Raw genomic sequence first — 15,050 nt, 5'->3', positions numbered from 1 at the left:
AGACCGAGATATGGAGGAGGTGCAGCACCTCCTCATATACAGAATAATTTATGTTCATTTTAAGTTTAATGTTACTCCTTACTTTCAGTTGAAAAGACCTGTTGTTTTTTTCTGATTGTTTTCCTAATAATAATAGAAAATCCGCCTCCCCCTCCAGGAAAAAAACATGAAATTTTTCTCGTGCAATTTTCCCTGAAATTTTTCCTTGCGTCAAATTGCCCCAGGGAATTCCTTAGAACAAATTCAATCCTCACAAAAGATTTCGTGCAAAGAAAGTTTCAGCGGACAATTCTGCATAGACTCTTTTCTTACTTCCACTGTAAACAAAATTATTTCTTATTTAATTTCTGATCGTTTTTCAAATTATGTTGGAGATACCCCTGTGTGAAAATTTTTTGCGAAATCCCCATCCAATGGAAAGTTTCTCCCGCTAAAAATCCCTCCCACCCTGAAAAATACCCCGTACATTTCAGACACCGCAGAAAATTTCCCCTAGAAAATTCCAACGGAAAATCATCTCATGTAAATCTCTGAGTTGCAAATGAAAGTAATACAAATAAAAAAAAATTGAAAAGGAATTCCGGCACAATCTCCTTTGGAAAATATTCCAGGAAAAATTAGCCTTAAAAATTTTCCTTTCCGCGGAAAGTTCTCCCCGGGGACTCCCCCCCCCCCGAAACAAAATTCCCGCATGTTTCACTATTACAAATCCTGTATGTAAGCGATTGGCAAATTTCATAAACTACAACCCTTTCATCAAGGGCTTCGGGGGACATATCATCCCAAGAAGCACAGCTATTGGACCTTTCAACTATGCTGAATAAAACAGCAATATCAAAATTTGTTCAGATGACCTTGAAAAATACGGGACGTGGTAGGAGGACTAGCTGTCCTCCGATCTTTTTCGTCACTTAAAAAGAGCACTGAAACTTTTAACTTCCGTTTGGGTGAGCCCTTTTCAGATATTCTATGACCATCGGTCCAATAGTGAGCCTTCTCCCGATAATCTGGGCCCATTGCTTTGATACAATTACCACCTGAAAGAAAATATTTCTTCCAGGATCTTTCTTCTGGCAGAAAATACAAAATTCCGAATTTTTGCAGATAGGAGTTTAAAAAATCTAAGAAAAAGTTCTCTGACATGCTGAATCTGATAGTATAATTTTCTTTAGAATTTCTTGGTTTTTCCCTTCCTTGCCCTTTTTCAAAAATCTGTCAAATTTTCTCAGGCTCTAGCTTTCGATGAGTAGCATTAAACTTAGTAAGTTTCATAAGTTTGGAGTTATTATAAAAGCCAATTCTTTTAATGTAACTATTGTTATCAATATTCCTTTTTTCGGTTTCAGTTACTATTGGGGCGAGTGGCTCCTTATTTACAGTTCCTTATCACGAACTGTTTGATCAATTTTCTTAAACAAAGTTTTATATATTATTCTTTCTTATCCTTTCTTCATTTGAATCTTTTCACCATAGAGCACACCTTCTTAATGAATATCAGTTCAAATCCAAATTTCATGTCACACAGTTGAATTATTCTGATTTCAATATTTCTTTAAATTTACTCAGAGCTCGAATTATCTGGCTCCCAGGGATTTGTTCTTGGAATTTTTACAATGGAGAATAGTTCCCTAATGAATGTCACTTCTCTTCAAATTCAAGTCTCATATCAAACGGTTAGAAGACGTGTAAGGCTTTTATAGCTACTGTCCCATGGAAAAACATGATTTGGCAAATTGGAATTGGACAATAATAATGTCTTTTTGATTGTCATCTTTGACACTCACAACTCTGGTAAATTAAAAAATAGGCACGTACTCTTATTTTTTTTAATGCTTTCTAGATTGGAAAATAGCGACTAATCCCCCATATTTCAAGATACAAATTTTTAGCCGATTCAAAAAAAGCTTTTGACTCTAATTCGAGCCCTATTTTTGGCCACCTCTGCTCCATAGTATATTTTGGTACATTAGGATCTTCTAGTCTAGTTAATAGGACTTGAACCTTGTACGTGTAAATTTTACACTGGCCAAAAGGAAAACGATTTCTCATGTTTGAGCCCTATTTCACCCCCCCCCCTTTAATCACAAAAGTTCGTTGGTCCAGAGAACAGAAAGTTACGAGCCAGTCAGAACGAGGATCTAATATGATAAAATTATTTTTACTATATGAGACAAATGTTAGAGACTATTATTAGATCTCTTTGAGGATGACGGGGTTGCTGGTTAAAAAAAAAACGGCAAGGACGTGATTGGTTTCCCACCAATCAGTTTCGACCCCCTCAAAAAGGCGCTAAAATTTGATTTTCCTATTACAATTTCTACGACTCTCTTTTCCATATGGAACGGTCGAAAGGAAAATAATACACAAAAGGCACATGATTCTTTTTTGAGGTAAAACAAAAAAAAACTGATTTTTCCTGTTTATCAATGTGAAAAACTGTTCTCCTAATCGAGGTTTTTACCCATGCCGATTCCAATGGTGCAGTTTTCATTTCGATCAAACGCCCTTTTCAAGGAGCTTCAGGCTTTTATTGAAACCACTATAATTTTTTCTAGCATTAAACTGTTACTTTTGAGATTAACCGAAATAATAGTTACCATTCCTGAATTAGTGTCAGAGGGATAATATTTCTCATTATCAGTTTTTACCAAACCATGTTTTTCAACTTTTGGTTACTATGGGCTTCGGGTCGCCTTTTATTTGGTTGCAGCTACAGCTACCATACTGTACCTCTACTTCTTATTAGAGTATGAGAAATAGAGCTACATTAGAATATGAGGAATAGAAATATATGGCAATTATTTCTCATTAGGCCTTTTTGTTTTTAAACGTAGTTTTTCAAGTTTTGGTTACTATGGGCTTCGTTTCGCTTTTTACTAGGTTGCAGCTAGAACTGCAACCATGATAATACTCAGGAAAAAAGCACTTAGCTTTTTCTTCATTGAAATGGTAAAAGACGAGCTATAGGGAACCAGCAGGGAAGTCTGTAAAAACATGCAGTTTTTGTATAAAATTGATTTATTTTGAAAATTATTTTAGTAAAGAGAAAAAAAAACTGATTTTCTATATTGCTTAAGGTGGAAACCGTAATCCTCTTATTTAAGATCTTTGACCATGCTGATTCTAACGATGCGTCTTTCATTTCGATCAGTTGTCATTTTCGAGGGGTTTCAGGTGTTTTTGTTCCAAATCACCATAAATTTGTTTTCGGAATAAACTTTTACTTTTGAAGTTAACCAATGTATGAGTTACCATTTCTGAATCAATGTAAGTTTGTATTTTTTTTTCTCATAAGGCAGTTTTTTCAAAATACTTTCTTCAACATTTGGTTACTATAGCCTTTGATCCGCCTTTTACTAGTTGCAACTTTAGCTGCAACATGTTATAGCTGCAAAGTGTTAGTCCATCATAATTTTACAAGTAAAGGGAAAAATCATGAGCCAGTTTATTTGAAATGGTTTTTCAGAAATATGTTGCATAAGCTGTGAAACCGAAATGTTTTGTTTTAAATTACAACTTGTCTATTTAATTCCATTAGAAAATTCTTTTTTTTTTTATTAATCACCATCAAAGCCCCAGAGTAAGTGATCATAGATAATTTAAATTACGGTACCCATTAGATTTTAATATAAAAAAATCGTCAATATTATGTATATGGTGTCTCATCAGCTAAAGGCTCTTTAAGGTCATTTGCTAGGCCAAGATTCCTGCAGTTTCGCAAGGATATACTCTGAAAGTTATATTCGTACCGAAAAAAACTTAAACATACCATGTGCATCCGAGTGAAATTACCTGTAATATCACGGGAACGCCATGAGGGGTCGAGTGAAAATTTTTAAGAATCGTTGGAGAGGTGGGAGTCAAACTGATCCCGAATTTGAAGTTAAATTAAAAGAAGCTGTGTGTATCCAGATCACTGAAATAGAAGAACTACTGTATCTCGGGAACGGCAATGGGGAAGATGCTCAAACCGCCAGGTTCTGCTTGGTAAAAGAAGGGGGAGGGTGGGACAAGGAGACATAAAGCTTTTGCTTAGGGAGAGGAAAGGAGCTATTAAAACATTTCTGATTCACCAAAACGTTTTATATCCTATTGGACTTATAATCTATAAACGATTTAGTTGCAAGCTGTATAAAGAGATGAGTTGACAGGCTATCAAAATTGGTAAAAAAAAAAAAAAAAATATCTATCTATCAAAATTGCATACATGCAATATCCCAGGAACGGCTTGTGATGTCAAATTGAACTTTTTGAGTGCTGTTGAGTGGGATTTCAGATTGAGGGTAGATTGAATGGGACTTACGGTTGAGGGGTTGAGCTAAATCAAAAGACGCTCTGCATCCGGGCTATCAAGATGCCATGTCTGCAATATATTAGGAACAACTTGCGAGACAGAGTTGAAACTCTCCGATAATATTGCAGAATCACGGGAGAGTGGTAGGGAAACTTGCAAATATTTTTCAGGTCTTATGGGCTTGCCCTGTGTTTGAGTATTCTAAGAGTATTAACCGCTATGAGACTTGAAATCCTTACACATTTTAGTAGGGAGGTGAATCAAGTGACACTTCGTTTGTCAGCTAGACAAAATAGCGTAACTGCAATGTCTTTTAAGGGAATTTGAGAGCACAGAATTTTTAAAGGAAAACTTTAAGGGGAATATTTTTGGGGGGATAGGTTTATGTAGACCACATATTTTTGATTTGATAACGAAACCTAAGATGTATTTATGATTAATTAGCGAGTTCAAGGTCAAACTTTCAGAGACTGTTGAGGGGAAGCCAAGTTGACATCAAGTTTTGAATTTGGAAGAAGGAGCGAAAGGGGTGGGTCAAAATATTTTAGTATCTAATCTATTCAAAAAGTTTTTAACCATGAACCCCAAGTAACTATGTAGATTTACAGTAACCACGAATGCAAAGGTTATCATAGTGTATCTACGCTATATCGGAAACGACCAGAGGGAGTTAAGTTGAAATGTTTCAGGAGCTCCAAGGGACCAAATAGATCTCCAATTTAGACTTGGGTGTAAGAAAACTCGAATAGAGGGAGCTCAATAGAGGAAATTCGAAAGAGGAAACTCGAAAGAAATCATATATCCAAGTTGCCAGAATGATAAATGTGTGGCATCTCGAGAACAACTCCTAGAAATTGAGCTGAAACTATCGTAGTGCTGGGGCGAAGAGGCAAGGAAATTTTGTATTTTGCGTTTGGTAGAAGATGATATGGAGGCCAACAGAGGTGTGGTTTTGACCCTCTAGAATATTGGCTTTTTAGCCCCAGTGGGATTTTGGACCCCATTATTTCAGCACAGTGAAATAAATCAAAAGGTAGCACATTCACCCACGCTTTCAAAATGGCGTTTTTGTAATATCTGAAAAACTACTGGGGAGGGGCTAAAACCTCCAGCAATTATTCAGGGAGGGCAAGGAGATTCAAACATACTAATTGATTCATTTTAGTCTAAAATAGACATTGCAGCTTAAGGCTATGTTCTCTGTAAAAGGTGTTTCAGGTACCATATGGTTTTCATTCTTCCATGTAGAACAGCAGTTTTAACAAGAAAATGGCTCAAATATATTTTTTTTCTAATCGGGGTGGAGCTTACAGGGTGAATAAACCGAGCTAAGAAATGTTATCAAAGACATTAGGTCTTAGAACAAAAATATAGTTATACTGATTCTTAGAGTGGAAATTTTAATTTTTTATTTCTTTTACGCCTATCTACCTTAAAATTGTAGGCTATGAAGATACCTTATTCAAAACTTCAAGATAAAAGTGAACCTTAATTAAGGGAAAAATAATTAAGAAAATAAATTTGGCGGTATTGATTTGCGATGTCTTATTTTTGCTTTTTTAGGCCACAAACAAAGAAATACAAAAAAATATAACATAAAAAGATTTACAGGAATACATATACAGGAAGGATGTTTACACAGTGGAGGTCAAATTGCCTTCAGCCCAGTAGAAAACCAATAATTAGGCAATTTCAAATTCACATGAAAAATAACTCCCTCCCTATCAACCTGAATTTACGTATTAAAATTATTATTTAAAACTTACAGCCATAAAATAATGGTTATCAAAATTCTGACTGAATAATCAAATTCTCGCCGAAATTTAAATCGCAACATAAGATTTTAGCTCTTTAGCAGAATTAAATAAAAAGAAACATGTTTTTTAGCTGAAAGTAAGGAGCCACGTTAAAACTTAAAACGAACAGAAATTACTTCGTATATGAAAGGGGCTGCTTCCTCATCAACGCCCCGCTCTTTATGCTAAAGTTTGACTCTTTCTCTCAACTCTTCTTTTTAAAAAAGTAAAAAACTTTAGCGTAAAGAGCGGGGCGTTGATGAGGAAGCACCCCCTTTCATATACGAAGTAATTTCTCTTCGTTTTAAGTTTTAATGTTACTCCTTACTTTCAGCTAAAAAACTTGTTTTTTTATTTAATTTCTGAACGTTTTTGAATCAAGGCATGTTTTGACTTTGGCTCTCCGCAGAGGAATAATTCAAACGAAATTTGCATATTAATTTTTTTGGCTAAATGGCTTTCTCATAGTTTTGATCCAATGATTTTGAGAAAAAAAGGAGCGAAGGACGAAGCCTAGTTGCCCTCCGATTTTTTGGTTGCTTAAAAAGGCAACTAGAACTTTTAATTTTTTACGAATGTTTTTATTAGCAAAAGATATAATTAACTTATAAATTAGCTTACGTTACGAACTTTTGTATTCTCATGTTTTTATTACATATATCAGGGGTTCACCCCCTCGTCAGTACCACGCTCTTTACACTAAAGCTTTAATTTTGTCCCACAAAAGCCGTAAAATAAATAATTGAAATTACTAAAAATATTTTAGCGTAAAGAGCGAGGTATTAGGAGGAGGTGAGCCCCTCATATACGTAATAATTTCTGTTCCTGTTAAGTTTTAATGCTGCTCCTTACTTCCAGTTGAAAAAACTTTTTCATATTTATTTTTCATTATTTTTTTTTAAATAATGCTAGAAAATCTTGCGCTCCCTTCATGGAAATTTTCTTCCCCCATGACAAATTCCTCGATGGAAAGTTCCATCGACATATCCTCCTCTTCTCAACCCCTCCTCCCAACCACAAAATCCCCCCGAAAACATCTGTACGCTTCCGAATCACCATTACTATATGTAAGCACTGGTCAAAGTTTGTAACTTGTAACCCCTCCCACGGGGACTGTGAGGGAGTAAGTCGTCCCCAAAGACATAGTCATAAGGTTTTTCGACTACGCTGAATAAAATGGCTATCTCAGAATTTTGATGCGTTGACTTTGGGAAAATAATTAGCGTAGGAAGGGGGCCTAGGTACCCCCCAGTTTTTTTGGTCACTTAAATAGGGCACTAGAACTTTTCATTTCCGTTAGATTGAGCCCTCTCGCAAAATTTTAGGACCACTGGGTCGATACGATCACCCCTCTGGAAAAAACAAAAAAAAAACAAACAAATTGACGCGCATCCGTGATCTGCCTTCTGGCAAAAAATACAAAATTCTACGTTTTTGTAAATAGGAGCTTGAAACTTCTACAATAGTGTTCTCTGATACGCTGAATCTGACGGTGTGATTTTCGTTAAGATTCTATGACTTTTAGGGGGTGTTCTCCCAGAGGCGCCATTCGCAAAGATTTGAAAGCAAGTTAGATACATAATCTAATTTTCAAGTTCTGTCACATGCCCGTTTCCTAGATGATTATATTAATATTATAAATTCTGAATATTTGCAGTAATTCCTCTAAGTTGATAGACTAAAATGGGTCAGTTCCTGGCCTATCATTTATTGATGGAATCGTTCCTTGTTATCTTCCAACTGCACTACATAGAAGCAATTACGCGAGCGACGAAATCGCTGTCTCAGCAACTCCATGCCGTCGCCGTCGACTTGGTTATTTCTTTATCGCACACCCTGACTCAGGCCACAAGAAGCAAACTCACCGACCTGCGTTCAGATGCTTCATTTGCATATTGAAGGCTAAAGAGTTTGCAACAGAAGTCGAAATTGAAGTACCTGCTGTGAATGGACCCGCAACTAGACCCTCCTCTGTTGTTCAGAAAGGACGACCTTGAAGAACTCAAAAGATCACCAAGAATCGGAAACAATTTGTGACAACTTTGACGCTAGGAAAGAATTAAATAAAAAAAAACAAGTTTTTTCAACTGAAAGTAAGGAGTGACATCAAAACTTAAAACGCACAGAAATTACTTTGTATATGAAAGAGGCTGCTTCCTCATCAACGCCCCGCTCTTTACGCTAAAGTTTGACTCTTTCTCTCAATTCTTCTTTCTAAAACAGTAGAAAACTTTAGCGAAAAGAGCGGGGCGTTGATGAGGAAGCAGCCTCTTTCATATACGAAGTAATTTCTGTGCGTTTTAAGTTTTGATGTCACTCCTTACTTTCAGTTGAAAAAACTTGTTTTTTTTTTTAATTTCTGAACGTTTTTGAATCAATGCATGTTTTGATTTTGGCTCTCCGCAGAGGAATAATAAAAACGAAATTTGCATATTTTTTTTTTTTTTTTGGCTCAATGGCTTTCTCATAATTTTGATCGAATGATTTTGAGAAAAAAGAGCGGGGGACGAAGCCTAGTTGCCCCCCCGATTTTTTGGTTAATTAAAAAGGCAACTAGAACTTTTAATTTTTTACGAATCTTTTTATTGGTAAAAGATTTACGTAACTTATAAATTAGCTTACGTAAAGAACTTTTGTATTCTCATGTTTTTATTACATATATGAGGGGATTCGCCCCATCGTTAGTACCTCGCTCTTTACACTAAAGCTTATATTTTATCCCAATTCATTAAGAATGACCCCCTGAATCACAAAAGCCGTAGAATAAGTAGTTGAAATTACCGAAAATACTTTAGCGTAAAGAGCGAGGTATTAGAAGGAGGTGAGCCCCTCATATGGGTAATAATTTCTGTTTGTTTTAAGTTTTATTGCTGTTCCTTACTTCCAGCTGAAAAAGCTTTTTCACTTTTATTTTTTAATTGTTTTTTTTTTAAATAATGCTAGTAAATCCTGCTCTCCCTTCATGGAAATTTTCTTCTCCCATTACAAATTCTCGAAGGAAAGTTCCCCCAGCATATCCCCCTCTTCTCAACCCCTCCCCCTCCAAACCAAAAAAATCCTCCTGAAAACGCCTGTATACTTCCCAATAACCATTACTATATGTAAGCACAGGTCAAAGTTTGTAACTTGTTGCCCCTCCCACGGGGACTGTGGGGGAGTAAGTCGTCCCCAAAGACATAGTTATAAGGTTTTTCGACTACGCTGAATAAAATGGCTATCTCAGAATTTTGATCCGTTGACTTTGGGAAAATAATTAGCGTGGGAGGGGGCCTAGGTGCCCTCCAATTTTTTTGGTCACTTAAAAAGGGCACTAGAACTTTTCATTTCCGTTAGAATGAGCCCTCTTGCAACATTCTAGGACAACTGGGTCGATACGATCACCCCTGGGAAAAAAAACAAAAAAAAACAACAAAAAAACAAATAAACACGCATCCGTGATCTGCCTTCTGGCAAAAAATGCAAAATTCCACTTTTTTGTAGATAGGAGCTCGAAACTTCTACAGTAGGATTCTCTAATACGCTGAATCTGATGGTGTGATTTTCGTTAAGATTCTATGACTTTTAGGGGGCGTTTCCCCCTATTTTCTAAAATAACGCAAATTTTCTCAGGCTCGTAACTTTTGATGGGTAAGACTAAACTTGATGAAACTTATATATTTAAAACCAGCATTAAAATGCGATTCTTTTGATGTAGCTATTGGTATCAAAATTCCATTTTTTAGAGTTTTGGTTACTATTGAGCCGGGTTCACAGATAACTTGCCAGTGCTGAGTACGCTCGAAGCCTTGGATCCAAGCTCAACCAAGTTTATGGACACAGAGCAGCTCAAGCTTTTCTCTTCTCTTTACGGCGAGCTGGATATCGACAGCATTCTTCTCGAATCTCAAGCTGGTATTGCCAAGCGTTTCTTGCCCAATGAGGAGAAAAAGCCGGAAAACTTCCTAGACATTGTCGACCATCTTCAGGCATTACCAGTGGCTTACTCAGAAGTAATTAAAGTACTTCGTATTGCTACCACACTTCCTGAGACAACAGCGAGCAATGAGCGTTTGTTTTCTAGCCTAGAAATAGTGAAAAACTACCTGCGGTCTACAACAGGAGATGATCGTCTCAGTCACCTCCTTTTGATATTTGCAGAGAAGGATTTAGTAAAAATTTAGACTACAACCAGCTTGTTGACGGCTTTGCAAAGATGAAAGCTCGGCGGTTTCCCTTGTTACCTTGAATGTTGTTATATTTTTTTTCTTGTTATGTTTTTCCTTTTTATAAATATATTTGATCTGGAAGATTTCTGCTGAAGGGACACTGAGATTTTTGTTACAACCTTCAGCATAACAATGAAGGTGACTTTCACCGACGTATTGTTTACTTAAATAAGAAAGTTTCTCGCTGAGGAATACCAGCCTGTAGTCTGGTTGAATTTTCCATTTTCAGTTTAATCACTTAACCTCGTTGATTGTATTCTTCGTTGTTATAATTAAACTTAGAGGTCAGTTCCAAATTCGGCTACAGTACATTTCCAAGCAACACACGGGTGCTGAAAATGCATTTTTACTTAGAATATTCGATCAATGTGCTGCCAATCCCGGATTTTTCTTACGCGACACAAAGTGAATTGGGGGGGGGGGCAGATTGAGTTCATGCCCACCCCAAGATTTGGCTCAAATGGCGCCTCTGGTTTCCCCCTGTTTTCTAAAATGAGGCAAATTTTCTCAGACTCGTAACTTTTGATGGGTATAAATGATCTTGATGAAATTTATATATTTAAAATCAGCATTTAAATGCGATTCCTTTTATGTAACTATCGGTATCAAAATTCCATTTTTTAGAAATTTCGGTTATTATTGAGCCGGGTCGCTCCTTACTACAGTTCGTTACCACGAACTGTTTGAAAAGCTGAAAAAAATTGCTAGTATTTCTAATATTGACCAATAACTAAACTATGTCAATTAAAAAGAGAACATTTATTCGTCTTAAAAACATTTTCCAAACAGTGAGTTTTTCCAAGATGAGTAGAGAGCCTTATTGTATCCTAAGACAGGCAAAAATAAACTTTTATGATAATTAAAAGCTGAAACGAACAAAAACTATATTAAAGAATGAAACCCCAAGAATACTTTACAGAAAACAAATTTTTTTTAAGCATTTTCTCTTATATAGTTGTAATATAGGAAAATCAAAATTGAAAAATATCCAGAAATTAATGTAACTACATATCAAATAATCTGTCAACTTTCATTAGTTATTTCCAGAAATTCTCATTGATCTTCTCCATTTTACGTCGGTGTTTAGAAAAAAAAACATAACTGTTGAAACAAATACTTAATTGTAATGCAAATGACACTTAAACCACTTAAAGGGTTTAAGAGAGACTTGGGAGGGGGAGGGGGTAGCACTAACCTCGTCTGTAAACTTAGGCTATATTTGTGATAGTATTTTTTTTACGTTGTTCTAGATGTTCAAAAAAGGAAACAATAAAGGGCTGGAAATACAAATTATTTTTAAGTAAAGATGAAATCACGTTTTTGCATTTAGAAGGCTTAGGAAGCAGGACTCCTTCTCCTGTTCGTGGGGATTTTTATCTGTTTAAGTTTGAGAGGATTTTAGTTTTGTTCATTTTTGATTTCGTTAGTATATTCATCTTTCCATCTTCACCTAACTATTATTTTATGACTGATGTGTTTTTTTATTACGTTTGTTTCGGGTTTTACTTATACAATTATAGTAGTTTTAGTTTGTCTTAAATTTGATTGATTATATGACCTTAATTCTGCTCTTCTCAGGTTTTACGTCTCTTTACTTTTTGTCGAAAATATCTTTTTCGGAAACTGTTTATAAAAATCAATCTAATATATATGCACTTTTCGCAATCCAAAGTCCAGTATTTGGACAAGTCCCTTTACGCCAAATGAATTGCCAAGCCTTCTAGTCTGTTTGCTAGCTTTGGAGATGCATAGATACAGAAGCAATTTTCAGCAACATTTATTCTAATACCATTGTCAAGGAGCTGGCTGGTTTTTGTTTTCGAAAAATCGAAAATTTATCTCAAGTTCCAGTAATGAAAAACTAGTCCAAGTACTGAATTAAAAACCTTATCTTAAAATAGTCTTCTCTTTCAGAAACAAATGGAGCGTCGAAACACATATCGCCGCTGGTCTTCTGAAAGACGGCGATCCAGGTATTTTCCAAAAGTCAAAAAGACTTCCAGCCACATTAACTGCTGTGAATGTGCTCAAATCCAATTATCACAGTGTGTCACTATAGCTAAAGTGCCTGATGGAATTGGTGGATCACGCATAGAGGTTTGTCTTGACACACCGTCAGGCATATCTGAGTCAGGTTATCTTTAATGGTAGAAACTCCAATGGGTATCAAAATGGGAATAGAAATTAGAGTGGCATGGTTATACTGAAAACGCAGAAAGGGATGTAAATCGGCGCATTTGTTGAACTTGTTTGTTTGAAATATTGTGATTTTCCGTATATATTTAATGCTAAATCATATCTTTATTTGTCAAGTTTGTCTTGTTTGTCACTTTTCAATTCTCCAAGAATAAACTACTACATTGTTTGTTACTTGAAGTGGTGAAACAAGCAATACATTTTGATTGTTTCCTTATTTTAGTTTAAGAGACCACAATTTTGAGAAACTAGGAGGAGCAAGGGCGCCGACAGAAAAATTTCCAAGCGCCAAAATAGCAGTGGTGGTTGGGTGACAGGGAATATATTTCAGGATAATTTTTTTCACGGGAATGAGTTTATTTTCAAATACTTTGAGAAAAAAACTCCCAAATAAAAACAGCAATTAAATTGCATGCGAAATGGAACAAAACAAAATAAATTTTGAACAACAAGGATTCCTGGCAAAGGGATCAATTTATCTAATCAAAAACATATTTAATTACTATGAATTTAATCTTAAAATAGAATCAAACTCAAACGAAAATTACAGAAACACTTATTACTTCCATAGATTATAACAGATGTAGGCTTGTCTTTATGCAATTTCCTACGCCATTGAATAGTTTACACAATAGGTTACAGAGTAGAAATACTCAAAAATCAAACTGCCTGCATAGATACGACATTTGAATTTATAACAGCCGTGTAAAATGTACCTCTTTCACACCAGGACAATTCTCTCTCTCGAACAAAAATCCATTATATATTCGGACATTAAAAAAAAAAAATAGAATAGCGACAGAAAAACAAAATTTAACTAACTATCTAGCTGTCAAATTGACCCTCTTTCTTTTTGTTGTCCTATTCAACTAAATAAATTAAACATGTTAAAAAAAAAATTGCATTACAAAAGAATCTTATCAAATAGTTTATGATAAAAACTGGAAATAAAAAGTGACTTTGACCAATATTCACCAAACCAAAAACGGAATCCTCGTGAAAATTGCTGCACCGGCAGTATTCTCTTTTTATGCTTATTTTAACTATATTAAGTTCCTTCAGTTCATTGCTACCCACCCAAAACTAAAAATCTAATAAAATTCACCTGATTTTTGAAAAAAGGGGAAGCACCCCAAAAAAGCAATCAATCTTATTGAAAATCCCTTAATTAGATACATCATATCACAGAACCCTACCATAGAGGTTTCAAGCTTCAATCTTCAAAATGTGGAATTTCGCTTTTTTCATAAGGAACATCGTTGATGCATGTTTATTTGTTTTGTTTTTTCCAGGGGTGATTGTATCAAACCAAAGGTCCAAGATAATTGGGAAAGAGCTCATTCAAACGTAAATTTAAAGCTTTTTATTTTAAGGGACAGTAATATGCTAATTCCAAATATATAAGTTTCATTAGGTTTAAGGCCTAAGTAAATTCTTTTATTCCGGAATTTTACTCCCAAGTAGATTCTTTTTCTTAGGCGGCAACTCGGTCAAATACAAAGGAATCAGTTTTCTTCGTCGCTTCAGTTAAACAAACACAATTAGGCTGAACTTAAAGGGTTTCTCACTCAAAATTATGATTAGGCGCAGGCTATCCTTAGCAATTCGTCTTGTAATTATTTATCCGATATAGTTTTTTATATGTATTTATTAACCGGCAGTTTGATGTCTGCACGCTACTTATTCTCTAGACTCTGTTTAAACAGGTTACAGCGATCTAATACTTGACTGAATCGCTCCTGAACAATCCGAGTGGTTAGTCCCTTGGTGTAATTTATGCATTCTCACTCGCTCCGATTACAGCTAGATCTAGTCTTTTGAGGGGAAATTTTTACTTCGGAACACAAATATGTAAAGTATTTGAAGGGTCTGTAGCCAGGAAGTATATATTATAGACATAGGTTTCTGATTGTTGAATAGAAAATTTTTGGCTTTATTTTTTGATAAAAACCCCACAACAACAGTGTCAAGTATAGGAATCTAGAATGCAAACCCGAAACAGGCTATATAATTATTTTAGAGTTATAAGAAAATAATAGTCGGCTTTAAGATTTGATTAGATCAAAATATTCACCATTTTTTTTTATTTCTACTGACATAAAAACCGCAGAAATCACTAATTCAGGAACGTCAGGCAAACTCCAAATGTTTAACATGGGAGGTATAGGAAGATTCCTTGAGAGTGCGTCCTGCCTTAATATTACCCGTCAAAAGCTACAAGCCTGAGAAAGTTTGTCTGATTTTTGAAAAAAGGGGGAAAAGACCCCTCTAAGTCATATAATTTTAATGAAAATCGCACCATTGGATTCAGCGTATCAAAGAACCCTGCTGTAGAGGTTTCAAGCTCATATCTGCAAAAATGTAGAGTTTTGTAATTTTGCCAGAAGAAAAATGATGGATATGTGTTTGTTTATTTTTTTCCAGGGGTGATCGTATCGACCCAATGGGCCTAGAATGTCGGGAGGAGGTTCATTCAAAGGGAAGTGGAAATTTTTATTGCCTTTTTAAAGATTAAAAAAGCTGGAGAGCAGCCAGACCTCCTCCAACGCCACTTTTTTT

At 35.4% G+C, this 15,050-nt stretch overlaps 1 protein-coding gene across 4 annotated transcripts in view; it reads left to right on the top strand.

The window, feature by feature from the left end:
• The window catches only part of LOC136032213 (rhodopsin, GQ-coupled-like), a 146,946-nt gene extending 134,286 nt beyond the window's left edge, over window positions 1–12,660 (top strand). For all 4 annotated transcript variants that reach the window (XM_065712423.1, XM_065712425.1, XM_065712422.1 and 1 more), the window contains one exon: window positions 12,210–12,660. In XM_065712423.1, the coding sequence (XP_065568495.1) occupies window positions 12,210–12,440 (231 nt within the window). In that variant the 3' untranslated portion in view covers window positions 12,441–12,660. The remainder of the gene's footprint in view (window positions 1–12,209) is intronic.
• Window positions 12,661–15,050: the final 2,390 nt, after the last annotated feature.

The sequence above is a fragment of the Artemia franciscana genome, chromosome 10 (assembly GCF_032884065.1).
Source record: "Artemia franciscana chromosome 10, ASM3288406v1, whole genome shotgun sequence".
NCBI lineage: Eukaryota > Metazoa > Arthropoda > Branchiopoda > Anostraca > Artemiidae > Artemia > Artemia franciscana.
Note: the sequence above shows the minus strand (reverse complement) of the source record. Positions and strands in the feature narration are given on the sequence as shown.